Source organism: Peromyscus leucopus, chromosome 6 (assembly GCF_004664715.2).
Source record: "Peromyscus leucopus breed LL Stock chromosome 6, UCI_PerLeu_2.1, whole genome shotgun sequence".
NCBI classification, from domain to species: domain Eukaryota; kingdom Metazoa; phylum Chordata; class Mammalia; order Rodentia; family Cricetidae; genus Peromyscus; species Peromyscus leucopus.
The window spans coordinates 105,495,962-105,513,394 of NC_051068.1; the positions used below are offsets into that span (position 1 = coordinate 105,495,962).

The window sequence follows — 17,433 nt, forward strand, 5'->3', positions numbered from 1 at the left end:
GCTAGTACTCATTTAAATACACAATAAACAGAAGCATATCCGACACTTCCTTAGACTCAGAATGGTATGATTATAAAGACTGAAATGAGTCAAGCATGCTAACAACGTTCCTGTTTACTCATCTTCTTTCCTTCCATGTCCCCCACTCTCGCGGGAATCAGTCAGAGCACAGAGCATCAGTGCAGTGCAGGGTACTGGGCTAAGCATCTGGAGAGCAGGGAACATACTTCACTCTTGCCTTCATCTGACCTACATTCTTTGAGGTGAAGATGGACATGATGGGCACTTTAATGGAAAAGCAGAAGATGCTGCCTAAGTGTGGCTGTGGCGGGGGAAGCCTGGCAAAGCTCACCCAGGAAAGGGAGATGCTAAGACTCCATGAGAAGTGATGTTTGTACTGAGACCTGAAGGATGAGTTACTGTGAGCAAAGACCCTGGCGGATTAAAAGGTGGACCACCAGGCAGCTCAAGAGCTTGGGGGAGAGGCAGAGCCCAGGAAGAAGGGCTCCAGATGAAACTGGAGCGGTAAGGTGACTGTTTAAAGCCTAGTTAAAACTTTGGATTTTATCTTGGCTGAAACTGTACGCTCTAAAGGGTTTGACAGTAGTGACAAGGTAAAGTCTGCATGATGAAACTGTCACCCTGCTGCACTTGGAGAATGACAAGGAGGAAAGTGAGCAGGAAGCATATATGACTACAATTCTGATAAAAAAAATTCCCCAAATTTGTTCTGACATTATTCAATATTGCATCAATAAAAACATTCTTGTGGTGTGATGGCACATGGCTTCAATCCCAGTACTTGGGAGGTAGAGGCAAGCAAATCTGTATGAGTTCAAGGCCACCATGGCCTACACAGTCACAGACCAGCCAAGGCTACACAGTGAGACTCTGTCTCAAGAAACAAAAAATCTTGCTTGTTGCTTCTAACTAAAAGAAGGTAATAACCCCCAAAGATAGAGATTGTGGGATATAAGAAGGTAATAACCCCCAAAGATGGAGACTGTGGGATACAGAGGTACTAACCACAAAAAAAAAAAAAAAAAAAAAAAAAAAAGTATAACCCCAAAGACAGAGACTGTGGGATACAGAGGTACTAACCCACAAAGACGGAGACTGTGGGATACAGAGGTACTAACCTCAAAAAAACTGTATACAGAGTACTAACCCCCAAAGATGGAGACTGTGGGATGTAAGTATGATTGCAGTGGGATAAGAGCACAGGACTGTCTTACAACAGCTGCAGAGTCCTGGTGCCCATGAGAGAAAGCAGCCATGAAAAGAAACAATCCTTTTAGAAAAAAAAAATATACTGTCTTAGTCAGTCTTAGTAAATTCTATGAAATACAGTTTCTCCAGAGATATGATAATAATAACATATAGTCTATATTCATAAATAAGACTCCTCAAACAGTCAGCTGCAATTTTTTTACCCAATAAAACTTTAACAGTAAACACAGAGAAGAAAATGTAATTATTACTATACATACCTCCCATGGCCAAGCTGCTTGCAAACCTGTAAGCATTATTTATTGAAGGAAGGTTTACAGATTCAAGTTCTGTTCAAGGTAGTTTGCACAACATCACCCAGGCCAGCTCTGGCATTAGTTGTTGCACAAAAGATTACAGACAACACTGTCTTGAATTCTCTCTGTTTAGGGGTTTTCTTCACTGAAGAGACAGATATGGATATATTGATCCCTATTCTTTCTAATGTCCTTAAGGTGAAAAAAAAAAAAAGCTAGATATTTTAAGAGACCACAGAGTGGAGGATGGCAATAAGCAATAAGGGCTTTATGGAGTAGTATCCTCTCCCCCCCCCCCCCCCCCCCCCCCCCCCCCGTCCCCCCCGCCCCCCCCCCCACTCCAAATGCAGAACATACTCAGCAGAGAGAAGAAAATAAAAAGATTGGAAATGAGTTTCTGCAATTTCCTTACACTCATTCAAGAAATATCTTAGCCAAATGTTAGTTACTCAAAACAAGAAAAGGGTTGCCAAGCCGAAGAAATAAGATCTTGCTTGCCAGCACTGCACCCCATCGGAAGGACCTACGGAGGTCAGAGGATAGGGCCCAAGAGCAATGGACAGTGCTGGGAAAATGAACTCCCTGGCGGAAGGAGAACACAGGCCAGGAGCTCAGTTATGAGCCTGTCGGAACCTCCCTCGCCCGTATACAGTATCTGCCTTTTATAGTTTCAGACCAGGGAGCTCCTAAGAGACTCTAAATCATGGTTCTTCACTAAGCATGACTGTAAGGATCAAGAGTATCCCTCATGCTTGGTTCTCCTGCCCTCCTCTACGCCAAAGCAAACCATGAGGGTGAGGCTCCCCCAGGCCAGCATGCTCACCTCCACACAGGTGTAACCCCCCACTAGGGTTCCTTGAACTGGGTGCAGTACACACACCCGAGCACAGAGCCCACTTGTCCAAATCATCTGTTGGAAAAGGAAAGGAAGCTTTTGTTTCTGTTACTGGCAAGACCTTTACGAAAGCTTGCCACCTGGACAGATTCATGTCTGCGGGACAACTGTCATTGTATTCACAGTGAAGAAGCTGAGGTGACATTGGCTCTGTTTTAATATATCCGTTCAACTTTGTACGTGCTATGAATACCTGATCTAAACACAAAATTCTAATGATTTGGTAATAAACAAAGGCTAGGCAAAGTAGCTCATTTCTATTTTCATCTTCTCTGCTCACACTTGCAAAAAAAAATAGCATTAAAACTGTAGTCAATCATAATGAAAAGCATCAGAAAAAAAAGTCATCACTCGAATATATGGCTTCTTTTATGAATTAATTAGGAAATGCTGTTATAACTAAAAAACGAATTCAGCATCAGTGGTTGTAGAAACAGCTATGTTCTTACGTGGCAATCACTGTGATGAATGTTTTACATGGACCTTCCCATCTAACTCACATAGCTGCCCAGTGAGGTGCATACTGCAACTGCCTCAGCATTTAGATGAGGAAACAATTTGGTAACATGCCCCAAACACAGTCTTTTTAATTATAACTCCCTAGGCAAACGGGCTCAGAGCTTTAAAAACTTCTGATCTCTAACCTAGGTCACGTTCACTAAGAACTCAATTTAGACTTTCTGAAAAGAACCATTTTTTCTTCACCAGCCACCACAGAATCCCATTAAAATACAAATCAAAAAATCTTAAAAACTCTCAGAATCCATAGCACCAGACCCTGACCTGTGAGCAGCAGCAGCTCACTTCTCCACAGTACTGGCAGAGATTTCATCTCCGGGGAGATGCCAGCATCGTCTTGGGCGTCTCTGCAGGCCTTGCTGTTTACTTGAGAACAAACCAGTCGGAAGACCTTTTCACCTCTCAGCTGAAACAATCCAGTTACTCATCACCACACAGAATTAGAAAAGAGACTATAATATGCCCCTGACTTAAAACGCTGGATCTACAGACTACAAAAACTGCTGGAGAGAAATGTGAGGAAAACAGACCCGCAGGAGAGCACACTACAGAGCGGCAGTCAGGAGGAAGGAAGCTACCACCTTTTTGGTACTTGATGCCAAGGCTTTCAACTCGGTTCTCATGTTCTGTAACAATAGCAACCGCAAGGCTGGTCCTCGGCCACTTGTAAAAGAATGTGGCCGAGCTTAATTACACTATGTTCTATACTCCTGAGTCTATAACACCTTCACCTTTGTTTTATATGGTACAGATGGTAAATTTCTATTATGCAATTGTTGTATTTGAAACAGCCTGCATCAGGCTACTTCTGTTTCCATGCAAGACATGGTTCTACTGGATAGAGACTGCCACTGAGGCTGAGGGAACCCTGCCACACAATCTGGCCTGCATATCAACAGCATACCTGTGAGTGTGCTAAAAATGCAGTCTGAGATCCTATCCTGGCCCTACTGAATCAGTCTTCATTTTAATAAGACTTGCATGTAATTTGTACACACACTGATGAATCTAGACAGTCTGCATGAGTGAATATGCTCCAGGAAAGAGGAACTTTAGATAAGCGTCCTGGATTATTCCAGTTCAACAGTTCAATCTGGATTCTGAAAACAGAAAAAAAAAATACTGGGGAAAAAGTATGTCTGTTGACTCATGTGATACTGTATTCCTTGTAGTTATTGGAGTCTTTTGGCTGAAATTGGCCATTTATGGCACATTCTATTCTAAAGATATTTTTGAACAGTTAGAAGTTAATAAAACATTCTGAATTCTAAAAACTAGAAATGTTTCAAATGAAAGTGAATGATTAAGAACCAGAACTCCCTGGGGCACTTTCTCAAAACATACAACGCCATTCTTCACCCTTCAATGGGGAGACTGAGAGTCTATACCACTGCCCTCTCCCAAAGAGTCATTGTTACAATAAATCACGGTTATCCTTGATGATAACAATGAAGAATTTCAAAATTACTGCATGAGGATAACAAGAAGGTAATGAAAAGTTCCCAAAGAACCATAAATGGCATACATTAATAGTTAGTACTTTGACTTTTTTTCCTCCAGACTTTCTTATATACCCAAACATATGGAGCCATGTATTTTATATCTAACTGGGGTAAAATGATATATATTGTTTTGTATTTAATTTTTCAGTTAACATATTGAAAACATGGCTATTTTCCCAAGTGATTTTGTAAATTTGATGAGAGTCATTTTTTTTCATTTATTGTATTGCTAGATCAGGATGCATTCTCCCCCAACTTCCTCTGCTAAGACCTTTGTTTCCTTTGCTCTTACATAGGCACCACCCTCTGTGGGCAGTAGAGTCCTGCTTTTGTGTTTAGTCCCCCATTTTCTAGTGATCTACTGTATTCAGATAGACACACCACCATTTAGATCCGATTTTCTGCTTGTCTGTCCAATACCTTTCTTCCCTACCATAACTACTATTATCTCTGCCAGACTATCACAGTCATTAGTCTCAGCATGGCCATATGATGCAAGCCACTGAGTCAGGACTCTTGGTTATGGTGGTGAGTGGTCTCCACACTTCCTAGTTCAGCCAAGAACTGACCAGACACTGGTTGCAGAGAATTCTAAGCCAGTGAGTTAAGTAATCCCATGGTGAAGACAATACACACTGTACTAGGCTTCTAGAGATTTTCAGTAACCATTAGCACACTACAGTTTTGAAAAGTCTTACAGCTAACACACCTAGTTAACTTGGTTAAACCTGGGACATCTGAGTGTGTTTGACCCCAGACTTCCATAATGTTTCAGGGAGCTAATAGCCTATGAAACACACTTGAAAAAATACTACTTTGTCCCAGTAATGAGAGAATGTCATACTTTGTCAGGGGCATTTGTATAGTTCAAACCAGTCTTTTAGCTGGTTTACGATTAGCTCTGAAAATGCATCTGGTTAGTTCCTAGTCTCATTAACAAAATCCTTAGATCCCTTAGAGCAGTGGTTCTCAACCTGTGTGTTGCTACCCCTTTTGCAAATCTATATCTCCAAAAAATATTTATATTATGATTCCTCACAGGAGCAAAATTATAGTTATGAATTGGCAATGAAAATAATTTTTATTTTTTTATTTTTTATTTTTATTTTTTTTGGTTTTTTGAGACAGGGTTTCTCTGTGTAGCTTTGCGCCTTTCCTGGGACTCACTTGGTAGTCCAGGCTGGCCTCGAACTCACAGAGATCCGCCTCCCTCTGCCTCCCAAGTGCTGGGATTAAAGGCGTGCGCCACCACCGCCGCCCGGCCGGCAATGAAAATAATTTTATGGTTGGGGGTTACCACAACATGAGAAACTGTATTGAAGGGTCTCAGCATTGGGAAGGTTGGGAATCACTGCTTCAGACTATTCTTATTTTGAAAAAGGTCCTTAATATTTTATAACCTACATGAAAGGTGACTTTTTAATGTATTTATTCTCCCCAGTATGGTTATAGTGAACAAATATAGTAAGTTATCTTTTCCATTTCATGGTAGTTCATTATTCATACAATTTTTACTTTAATTCTCTCTGACCTTGAACCCACTCAGTGGAAAAGAAAGCCTGGGTAATTGAGCAAAATCTCAAACTCATAACACCAAAGGTAGGAAACAAAACCAGGCTTTTTGATTCAGAGGGAATCCATCCCATCTACTTCAACCTATTTTCATATTTCCTTTCCACAATTATCCTAGCTCTCAACATCATGCTTAAACTTTAAAAGTATGCTGGACATAAAGTTTTCTAGAGAATGTTTTCTGTCAGTGGTTATGTGATCCTCAACCAGGGCCAGAGTCAAACTGTGATCTGAAGTAACCAATCATTTGGAAGGCCATCAGAATCCAGAAGTGGAATACAGCTGCAGCAAGAAATGAAATTCCAACTACTTAGTCTGAAGAAAGAGTTGATTAATTCTCTGAAGTACTTCTTGAGGTGCACGGGAAATGAAGCTTAAAACAATGACCAAGAGCCATTACCTCTGAGTATTTGACAATATCATGGCTTCATAAATTTAGGTTAAACAAGAATGTCCCATTGTGATCTGGGTTATGGGAGGGATGCTGGATATAACGGGTGACCTAAGAGTCCTCATGAAGTCATGGGATATAAGAACAAGACTCTTAAGTAATGTTGCTTTAGTAATGTTCCTAGACCCCAAATAAAAATGTCCAGAGACTATGGCAATTAGCACAACAACCACTTATTTGAAGTTTAAAATAAAAGTTTGCAATTCTGTATCCCTTTCTTTTGTAGGCAGTATCAAAAAAACCAAAATGTTGGTGTCAATGGTGCTCTTTGCAAGCCCAAATGTGCTAAGGGATTGTTTTATAAATCTCTCTTACATTAAAATATTTCTAAGCCTTTAAACTGACTTTTTCATAATAAAACCATAAAGCAAAATTTATTTTAACTATCTTGAGGAGCTAGGAAACAGACATGCTTTGAGATGACTGTTTTACATGGTCAACATTTCTCTCTCTCTCTCTCTCTCTCTTTACATAAATACATTTCACTGTGGAAAGAGTCCTTCAGTGTGTGACATACAATGTTGGCACCTGATTATGTTTCTAAAAATCTGGACAACATTGTATTTCACAATCATTTAGATTGTGGATTTTGGAGCTATAAACCAAGAGGGAGAAGACTTAGTCCAAAGGGGCACAATTTCTTGGCAAGAAATAGTGACACCTTAGATATAATCTTTTTTAAAAAATAAAAAATGATTTAGACATGTGCTAAGGTTCCTTTCTATTTTCACAGTGAATAAGTAATGTGGTTCTTTTTTTTTTCTGAATAAAAAGTTTGGTACCCTTTCCCTTTTCAGAACACGTTATAACCACAAGGAAGTAAGTTAAGAAGTCTCTAAAATATCCTCCTACGCACTAAACTTAGCTATTGCGGAAGATGAAGTGAGAGTGGACTTGATTCCTGGCAGCGTGTCTGAGTGGCAAGGTTATCTGTGGCATGTGGCAGTCTTGGCACAGGATCAAGGTGCTCTCTCAGAGAATGTCCTGAGGCTCACACTCCCTTACAGTGAGTGCCCTGGAGGACCACTGGAGTTATGCACTTCCCAGTCTTAAACTGCTATGTTCTACAAGTAAACGTCAGTGCTATTTTTAATTCTTTGATATGCATCTATGTGCAAAGAGCAAGAACATTCAGAAGGGCTTTAAAAAGAGAAACTATTAAAAGGAATACCCAGAGAGATGTTCACTCCATCAGTGTGTGTATTTATGTTACATTGCCAACTTTCTATGACCAGTAAAGGTAGAAAAATAACGTAAATACCATACTTGGTTGAGACATGAGTAAAAATCACATTATATGATGATCACAAAAAGATAGGAAAATACAAAGGAGAGAAAGACAGAAGGTCAGAAAGGGAATTACGACAATCATTTCAAAATCAAATAGATATGTAAATATGAGATGTCTATTTTGAGATCTACCATCTAATTCTCCTAAAACTTAGGCAGATTGCCTAAAACATGAACAACCACAATAGAATGAAACTCAATCTCCCTTTAAATGGACAACAGCCCCAAAGGAAAAAAGCTGATAATCTCATGTAGGCAAAAATAAAAACAAAAACAAACAAACAAAAAACCATCTTAAGTCTTCTCTTGCGGAGAACTACAGCCCTCACGGGGGCTGGGAAGATGGTTCAGTCAGTACTGAGCTTGTGTTCAATCCCTGGAACCAGGTTTAAAATGTAGAGCTGGGCCTGGCGCACTTGTAACCACCACGCTGGAGAATCAGAGAGAGATGATCCCTGCACCTCACCAGCCAGCCAGCTTAGCCTATGGGCAATTCCAGACCAAGGAGAGACCCTTTCGCAAAAGAAAAAAAAAGTTGACATCACCTGAGAAACAACACCCAAAGTTCTCCTGTGATCTCCACATGCACACACATACAAGTATATACACACACACCCGCACACATGTGTACACACACAAGTATATATACATCTGCACACATGTTTACACACACACACACACACACACACACACCGGTATTCTATTTACCACATAAAATATTACAATGACATTTAACTTAAATGGCACACTTTGGCTCCATCATGGGAAAGAGCATCGAGTAAAATGGTAATGAAATAGAGGCAAAGGGGTGGTAGACGTTGTGAATGTACAGGAGGCTGAACATATGTGAGGCGAAGCAGGGCAAGCGAGAATACACAAAGCAGACAGTGTGAATATGCCAATTTCAGTCTGGAAATAGGAGAACGGCCTTTCCCCCCTCGCACTTACTTTTCTTCCCATACTGTCTCCACTGGTGGTGTTACCTCTGCTCAGTACCTGTGAAGTGCTAGGACTCTTAGCTGTGGCCCATCACCACGCTACACCGTTAACAGCCAGCATGAGGGGCAGATGTTCAGCCTCTTCTGTCTCCCCTGGCCGTCTGTGCTGCTTCCTGCTCCTGTGCCCTCACTGCTCTGCCCCTTTAACTGTAATGCCTCTCCGTCCTCATTGCCTTTGTCCAGTTACACTCAGCAATCGTAAATGTCCCGTATAAAAATCTGACCCCTTCTAGAACAGTCTACACAAATGGTACCCCAGTTAGCCACCAGGACTGTCTTTCTCACTGAACTAAAGGATCCTGTTTTATCTTTCTGAGCCCAGTATTTAACATGCTTTGTAACCCCATAGGATGCTCCAAATCATTCACTGAATGAACACTTAGGTTAAAAGTTAAATAGCATCCGGCATAGTAAGTCTCCCGCTTTTGAACACTATCAAGTAAAGCTGACTGTGTTAGGAGAATTCCCACAGCGGATGAGATCAGTGGTTTGCTGCCTGACTTTTGTGGCAGCATGTACACACATTCCTTCCTACTTGCCCCATCACAGACTCTTCACACAGCCTTCTAGACTGGGCATCAATCACCACGGATGGACCTTAAACAGCCAACTCTTTTTAGCAGCTGACTTTCCTAAAAAGATGGCCTAGAGTTGAACGGCATCTTAAAGGGGCTGTTAAAGGGTAGTAACTGAGGCTGGGGAGACGGCCAGTAGCGGTCTTTGCTCTTGCGGAGGACCCAGGTTTGATTCCCAGCAGCACATCCATGGTGGCTCACAACCGACTGCAATTCCTGTTCTGGGGAATCCAACGCCCTCTTCTGACCTACGTGAGCACCTGGCGTGGACATGGTACACATTACACACACCAAGGCAAAACACTCATCCACATAAAGTCAAGTGATCTTTAAAAAGATAATAATCTGAGCCGGGCAGTGGTGGCGCACGCCTTTAATCCCAGCACTCGGGAGGCAGAGGCAGGCAGATCTCTGTGAGTTCGAGGCCAGCCTGGGCTACCAAGTGAGTTCCAGGAAAGGCGCAAGCTACACAGAGAAACCCTGCCTCGAAAAACCAAAAAAAAAAAAAAAAAAAAAAAGATAATAATCTATGTGGCTTACTGAACACGTCTCCTCTGGGTTTCTGAGGATCCGTCTGTGTCCCGTGGTCACCCGTAGTCACTCGAGGGGATGTACTGGTAGCAGGTGCTAGGGTTGTCGGTCTGGTGGACGGCCTTTCTGGGGTGGGGGGTAGTGGAGTTGTTCTAAGCTCTGTTGGGAGGGGTGGTGGGGGTGGTGGAGTAGGCTGTGGCGTTGGATTTGGTGTGGGTCTTGTTGTGGGCTTGGAAGTGGGTCTGTTGGTAATGACAGGGGGGATATACGGTGTCTTCAGGGGCCACCTAGTACTTCCAGCATCAGGAATCCTGTTAGCATGTCCGCCATCACCCTTTAAGTTGGTATCATTTCTCTCTGGCACACGAACTGGAGGTTCAATCATGACTTTGGGGATATCTGAAAAAGAAGAATTCAAAGACTAAATTAGTCTATTTCTCTCCAAAAAATGTGCAACAGGGAACTGCAAACAAAACATGTGCCCAGAAACACCTCATGCTAACGAGTCCTATTTTTCACATTTACATTATTCTCTTCTATAAGAAGTCACACTATTTTCTGAATAACAAATGTGTGTGTGTTTTAGGCATACATGCAAAAATATACTGGTGTTTCTATAATGAATATGTATTATTTGAAGCACAAAATGTTTTCAATATTTATAAAGCAGTAGCAACAGAAATCAGTATTTTCCCCAAATGTGGAAGGATTACTTTTTTTTTTTTTTTTTTTTTTTTTTTTTTTTTTTTGGTGAGGAATGCAGTCTGTGCTGTGTTCTCCGAGTGCATGTGTTTACACAACTGTGTTTAAAACTCTACAAACTAGCAGATACATCCTCACTTATGCTTTAGATGATTTAACTTGTGCAAAAAATCAGTTTTATTGTTGGCTTGTCTTCACACTTGCTAATTTATATTTGCCTTCTAAAAAGAGATTTTTCTGAAGTTAAAAAAAATCATCTGTGGATTATTCCCCATCGATAACCTTCAAAAAGAATCAATATTTAATCTGCCTGGAATGATATATTCCAGAGTAGAAATGACTTCACAACACTTCAAAAACCCTTTAATCCACAGGATTTTATGGCCTGTGGTTTTTCAGTAAATATTTTACTCAGGAAATTTTTAAAAATTATCTAGTGTTACTTGAAATGTGCAGTAAATTATGGCCTTTGGCTTGTCAGCTTTCATCTTCAAGAGTATGCATTTTTCATGTTTGTTTAGTAACCCACGACTCCAAAGATAACTTAGAGGAAAATTTCAAAGCACAGCAGTTTTAAATGTAGGGAAAATAAATATTAGAATTATTTTCGGTAGAAAACAAACATGTAGACTACATCCCAAGTATCATAATGCAATGCTAACAATGGATGTTTATTGCAGATTCAACAAACTCTAATTCCCAGGGAGGACCCCATCCTTTCTTTCTAGCCGAAAGGAAGCCACTCCCACACTTTATTCAGGACGTTAGTACTAGGAAGCAATAGCGAATCTTCCTTAAAGTTACCCAGCAAGGGATTTTACTGTTTATAGATCAGGTTGATATTAGCAGGTAGGAAATTCATGTCTTCCATAACTGTTATCACCCCCATCTTCCTCAGCAATGGCCTCTAGGCAACCCCCTATTTCCTGAAGAAATGAGAGCCGGGGGCAGGATTTACTCACACACACAGTTCCGTCCGTCACCCTCGTATCCGTCTTTACATTTACACTTGTAGGACCCGTGCACGTTGTAACAGCGGGCATAGCCACTGCACTGATGCTGCCCCAGGGCGCATTCGTCGATGTCTGCATCGGGGGCAGAGAAACAAGTGCAGGTAAATGTGAGGATAGGACATGCACGTCACCCCAGAGGTCCACATAAAACGGCAATGACCAGAAGGGATACAGTACGGGCGGCTCCAGAATGGCGAGTGGGTGAAGCAGACACTGCTCCTTTAAAGTCTGTACTCTCCCCCAGAACCAGACAGCCCCGTTATTAGCACAGCTGGAGACTTCTCAATGTTATCGGAAGAAAGTAGAGACAGGCACAGGACAGTTTCATTACCGTGACATTGATATTTGCCTCCAATGTACATGAGGTCGAAACCAGTATGACACTTGCAGATGTAACTCCCAAATGTGTTGACACACTGCCTAAACCGAGGGCAGGAGACTCTTCCTGTAGCACATTCATCAATATCTAGAAACATAAGTCAACTGCATCTTAGGAAGAGCAAAGGTAGGTGTGTCATCATAACTGGTATCCCGGGCTCCCCCTGTAACCGGTAGGAATTCCACATCTCCAGCTTTCAACTCACCCTCCCAAACTAAGCTCTTCTTTCCTCCCAGCCAGCATCAGTAAATACTATGCTGTGTCTACTTAGTTGCTTGAATTAGAAGCATGCCTGCTAACCTTTCGCCAGCAACTCCTAAACTACCAAGTCCTGTTATGTCTACCTCTAAAAAAATTACGGAACCTGCCTAGCACCCTCCAATACCCCATTCCTACCCACCATCTCCTGCTTTAGACCGAGACAAGGAGTCTTGAAACTGGGCTTTTTGCTGCCAATCTTATCTCCTCCAAATCACTTCACTGCTTGGCAGGTTCTTTAACTAAACTATTTTTTTTTAATGTATGACTGTTTTGACTGTATATAGATATGTGTACCATGTGCATGCCTGGTGCCTGAGGAGGCTGGAGGGGGCTAGGTCCCCCAGAACTGGAGTTACAGATGGTTGTGAGCTATATTGTTCGGCTGGGAATTCTGAAGAATAGCCAGTGCTCTTAGCCGTCCACCTCTCCAGCCCTTGGGCAGGTTCTTTATATACCGAATGGCCCAGGTCTAACTTTAGGACTTCCTTAATGATTACTTTCTAAGCAGACTCTTTCTGGTTTTGTTTTTCTTACTACCGTATGCTAGCACTTAGCATGGTCAGTGATGTTATTAAGTACTTATTGATTTTCTGTCTTCCCCACTAGAAGGTCAACTCCTTGAGGACCAAAACCTCGTGTGCTTTGTCTATTGCCATGCACCCAGCACTTAGCATAGTGTCTCGAATACAGCAACCACTAGGTAAATGGGTCTCACTTGGTGAACAGCTCCATGCAGGGCTCACCATGTCCTGGGGACTACTGAGCTCTTTGAACACATGATCTCATTCAACACTCGCAGGGACTCTATGTAGTATTGTTTCCATTTTAAGGGAAGGGAGACCTAAGCTCAAAGGACGGAAGTTCTTTTCCTAACTAAGGTTACACAGCCAGTGTGTGGCTCAGCCAGGTTCAGAAAGTTCAAACTGCCGTAATCTATACTGCCATCTCAATGTTCTAGAAAAATGCTAAGCTCGGTGGTACAACACGTGATAACGCAGACTTGGTGACCTGTTCAGCTCCATTGCTCCTTTCCGTCTGGATTACAGAAACTGAGATCCACTTTCCTGAACACGGCGCTCTGGTGTACTTCAGTGCTTTTGCACACGTGGTTTTCTCTGTGTGACGCTTCCTCCTGCCTCTCGAGTTTCACAAACAAGATTGTGCTGATCTATTCACAGAAATCCTCTTCTAAAATACATGGTATCTTCTAGCAGGTAACTATCTACCTGACTAAAGAACTGCCTTTTCCCTTACATCTTCCACTGTCTTCCTCAACCCCACAACATCTGCGGACAAATGCTTGATGACTGAACTCACCCACACAGGTCCTCCCATCAGGAGCTAGCTGCAGGCCAGGAGAAGGACACTGGCATCGGACTTGTCCTTTGACAACATCACAGCCATACTGACAGTTTGCCATGGAACATGATAGGGCACCTGGAAAGAGAGGGGCTGGCTGTCTCCAAGAGGTAGACAGCACCTGTAACTTAAGCACTTTTTTTCACGTCTTGCAATTGGTGTTACTGATTCAACAGTGAGGATTCAATTAACCAACATTTGAAAACAAGGATGAAGAATGCTCTCCAAAATGGGATGGTTGAGAAGTGGCCCTGCTCCATCATCACCTGGAGAAGCCCTTTAATGTTTTAAAAGGATTGGCAGGTAGGGAGAAAGCTAAGCTTCTTCTGACCTATATTATTCAGGTAGAACTGAGGTCTTTATCCAGATTATTCTAGTTAAATGCCACTCCTAACTAAAATATCTAATTAACTGTCTTAACTACACACTGAAATTCTCTGTAGGACAAAAGGAGATTTCCTAGTGAGCCCTACAATGTTAGAGGACTCTGGAACCATTGACAAATGCAATTAAAGATATATCTTCATCAACCAAAAGTTCCAGTGATATGTCTGTATAGCGCTAAATAAAATTAGCTACTGTTATTTTTTTTAATATAAAATTCATCTTAGTTAATTGGTAGTTAGGTAAAAATGAAAATCAGGCCACTACTTGTTGGTTGCCATTGAAACTCAACTTCAATTCAGTTTTCAGCCTACAGAGAATGTTAGGGTAGTGGCATCTTAAAAACACATTCAGGGGATAACAGGAAGCACCATACAATTCTCTCTTAAAAAGATACAGTGAAATCCACCCTCCTGGGCCTGGGGACGTAGCTCAGTTGGCAGAGTGCTTGCCTAGCATGCATGAAGGCTCTTCTAACTCTGGCACCTCAGAAAAGCAGTCCTGGCAGTGCCTGTAATCTCAACACTCGCGGGCGGAGGAAGGAAGGTCAGCCATTCAAGGTCACTCTCAGCTGTATGAAAGCTGGAGGCTAGCCTGGGATCTGTGAGACCCTGCTTAAAAAGAAATAACTCATTTTTTTCTGATGGTATGTTCATTTCATTTAAAGCAAGTTTTTCTTTTTCCATAAGTCTTAAGTTATCCTGAAGCTTATTATCAAGAATTACAGAAATAAACTTAGAAGTGTTTATGAACAGAGCTGATGGGTTCTCTCTAAGCAATGCCCAGTGATCATTAATATCCTTTGACCTGGAGTGGTTCTTCTCTACCCAGAGAGAACACTGGGATAAACAACGCAGAGAAAAAGATTAGAAAATGGGATTCTTGCTCTAGATACATCATAAACCAACTGATGTCTGCCTGCGCAGTAAGAGAACGTCACGTGTAAATGTGCACCTGTCATTTTGATCTTCAGTTCCTCAGGCATGCACACAAACACACTCACACATCCTGCTCAGGAGAGAGGAAGAGGCGGCTTTCCCAAAGGCAGGCTACCAAAGCACATCAGAAATCAAGCCTAGAGCACTTCGAAAACGGTTAAGATTCTTGACATACTTGAGCAGGACCCATCTGGCAGAAGCATGTATCCGTTGAGACAATAGCACTTGTAACTGCCCAAAGTGTTCATGCACCTGTGCTTACAGGGCCTCGGCTTCAGGCCACACTCGTTTAAATCTGCAAAGAATGGGGATTAAAGCAGAAAAGTCACAAAACTCAGCAATGATGGGAAATGTTTAAAATGCTTCTCGATGTGGAGGATGAAGGCAAAGAAAAAGGTCAAAACAGTGAAATCATCACTTCCACAACAGATAAAGTCTGTGTGTACCAACATGAGCTTTACACTGAAAGCAACCAGATGTTGCTGGGGCCATTATGGATCTCTGATCCTGGGGATCAGTTAGGAGTATTCTCCTCACAGATGTGTACCTGACTGTAATCTCCAAAGAGCAGCACCCTCACCCCACGGGTAGGGATGCTCTACTGTCTGTCTGACCGACACTAAGCTTAAAATACCTGCATTCCACTATTAGACTCACTTGTGATAATGGATTCTACTCAAAAGGATGCTCCACGACACTTTTCACTTCACAGAGAACATGCAAATATTAAAGCATCAGAATGACTTGACCTTCTCAAAGGTTTTCAGAGGGGGGAAAACAAACAAACAAAAAAACGCATGGATCCAACCCATCACGATTGTGACTTTTCTTGTTCAATTTGACAGGTTCTATCCTGACCTTGGATTAAAGAGAATTCAGCCTCCTGTTTTACTAATCCATTCAAATCACAAAACAAGTTTTAAAGCCTTCCAATATACTTGCATTCATTTGTCAATTAAGAGGAGCTTGTGGAAACACTAAGGGACAGACCATCATTATGTATTTTATGCTTATTGGTTTAAATATCAATGTGAAATTAATGAATTCCACAATATAAAAGTTTTCCAGCACAAAGTGAACACTGCCTCAAGTCAATATAAAATTTAAAACGACTTAAAACACTGAAATAGTTATGCCCATAACATAGACCTCATTAAAAAGAAATGTGACCACATGTTTATTTTGTCTGGCAACAACAGCAGAAGTATCCGATTAGCATAACTTAATTATCAATTTATCCATATCACTGAATAAAAATACAGATAATATATCTAGCTACAAAGTTCTTTCCAAATCTAATCAAAATTCCATCTGACCTGCTCATTTACTAGAGGTACGTAGTATTTCACTGAAGCCTCCAGTTACATTACGTTTTAAATCACCCAATAAATATTACATCTAAGGATATTTTCACATCTTACTGATTTTCCAACTTGGTCTTTTTTCTACCTTTACCATAGTGTAAGCACCTCGCCAGCTGGGCAAAGTCTGGAAAGGTTAGATAAACATGGCAAATACCTTTGCCATTTCCTATGTTTTTTTTTCAGTTCTTTGCTTTATTGTCTTTTGCCCAGTCCAAGGTTTTCAAAACAGAATCACATTTTAAGCATTTTTTAAAAAAAACCTCTCTGTGTTCATAGAAGACACTTTGTAGATTATTCTATCAAAAACCTGACTCTGCCTGTTGAATGAAGTAGGAATGAGCAGGACCACCTCAAGTAAAATTCTATTTTCTGTTCATTCTCTTCTAGCTTGTAGTTGAAACTTTATTATTCATCTGAGTCAGGGAAATCTTTCTTATCTTCTAAAAGTTTTGTTATCATCCTTAACATCATTGCTGTGGCATCACACTGGCCTTGATGAATCCCTGGAGATAAGTACTTAAATCTGAGTATACTATAAGACAGAATCTTTTCCTGTGCTCAAAAGCATGTAACAAATCAGTATCTCAAAAATAAGAGTAAGACTTGATTCTGTATTTCAAGAGGAGGCTTTTAAAAGTATCAATTAAGATCCCCTAGTTTATTTTCAGAGAGCAGCAGAGACTGCTGGAGATTCCTTACTGGAACCAGCAGCTGTTTATAGCCCTGGGCAGCTCACAAGCAAGGAGGATTTGATGTCAGCCGCAATCTCTCCAGACCCAGTCTCTCTGGTTAAAGCTGAGGAGTACTGTGGAGCCAGTACTTCCACAGCCTGACTCCAGCACTGCTCAGTGAGCTCCCTGGGACTCCTCTGGGAATCCAGGCTGGCTTGCCAGGGGTCTTAAAGACTGACTTTAGCCAGATTTATCTTAAAACCAAAAGGATATAAAAAATAACAAACTGTCATAGTTTTTTGTTTGTTTATTTGTTTTGTTTTGTTTTTGCTTTTGTTCCTTTGGTGCCTGTCCTGGATCTTGCTCTGTAGACCAAGCTGGCATCAAACTCACAGAGATCTCCCAAGTGCTGGGATTAAAGGTATGCACCACCACCACTTGGCCTGTCATAGTTTTTAAAAATCTGAAAATTACTCTATTAAAAAAAATAGGAAAAAGGAAGA

At 41.3% G+C, this 17,433-nt stretch overlaps 1 protein-coding gene across 5 annotated transcripts in view; it reads right to left on the reverse strand.

Annotated features, from left to right (window-relative positions):
- The window catches only part of Npnt (nephronectin), a 69,729-nt gene that overhangs the window by 13,964 nt on the left and 38,332 nt on the right, over positions 1 to 17,433 (reverse strand). For all 5 annotated transcript variants that reach the window (XR_003733115.2, XM_028857130.2, XM_037207114.1 and 2 more), the window contains 5 exons: positions 15,071 to 15,190; positions 13,532 to 13,651; positions 11,906 to 12,040; positions 11,524 to 11,646; positions 9,869 to 10,258 (listed from right to left, as the gene is read on the reverse strand). Coding sequence is in view for 4 of the 5 variants with exons in the window: in XM_028857130.2 (XP_028712963.1) it covers positions 9,869 to 10,258; positions 11,524 to 11,646; positions 11,906 to 12,040; positions 13,532 to 13,651; positions 15,071 to 15,190 (888 nt within the window). In the remaining variant the exon portion in view is untranslated. The remainder of the gene's footprint in view (positions 1 to 9,868; positions 10,259 to 11,523; positions 11,647 to 11,905; positions 12,041 to 13,531; positions 13,652 to 15,070; positions 15,191 to 17,433) is intronic.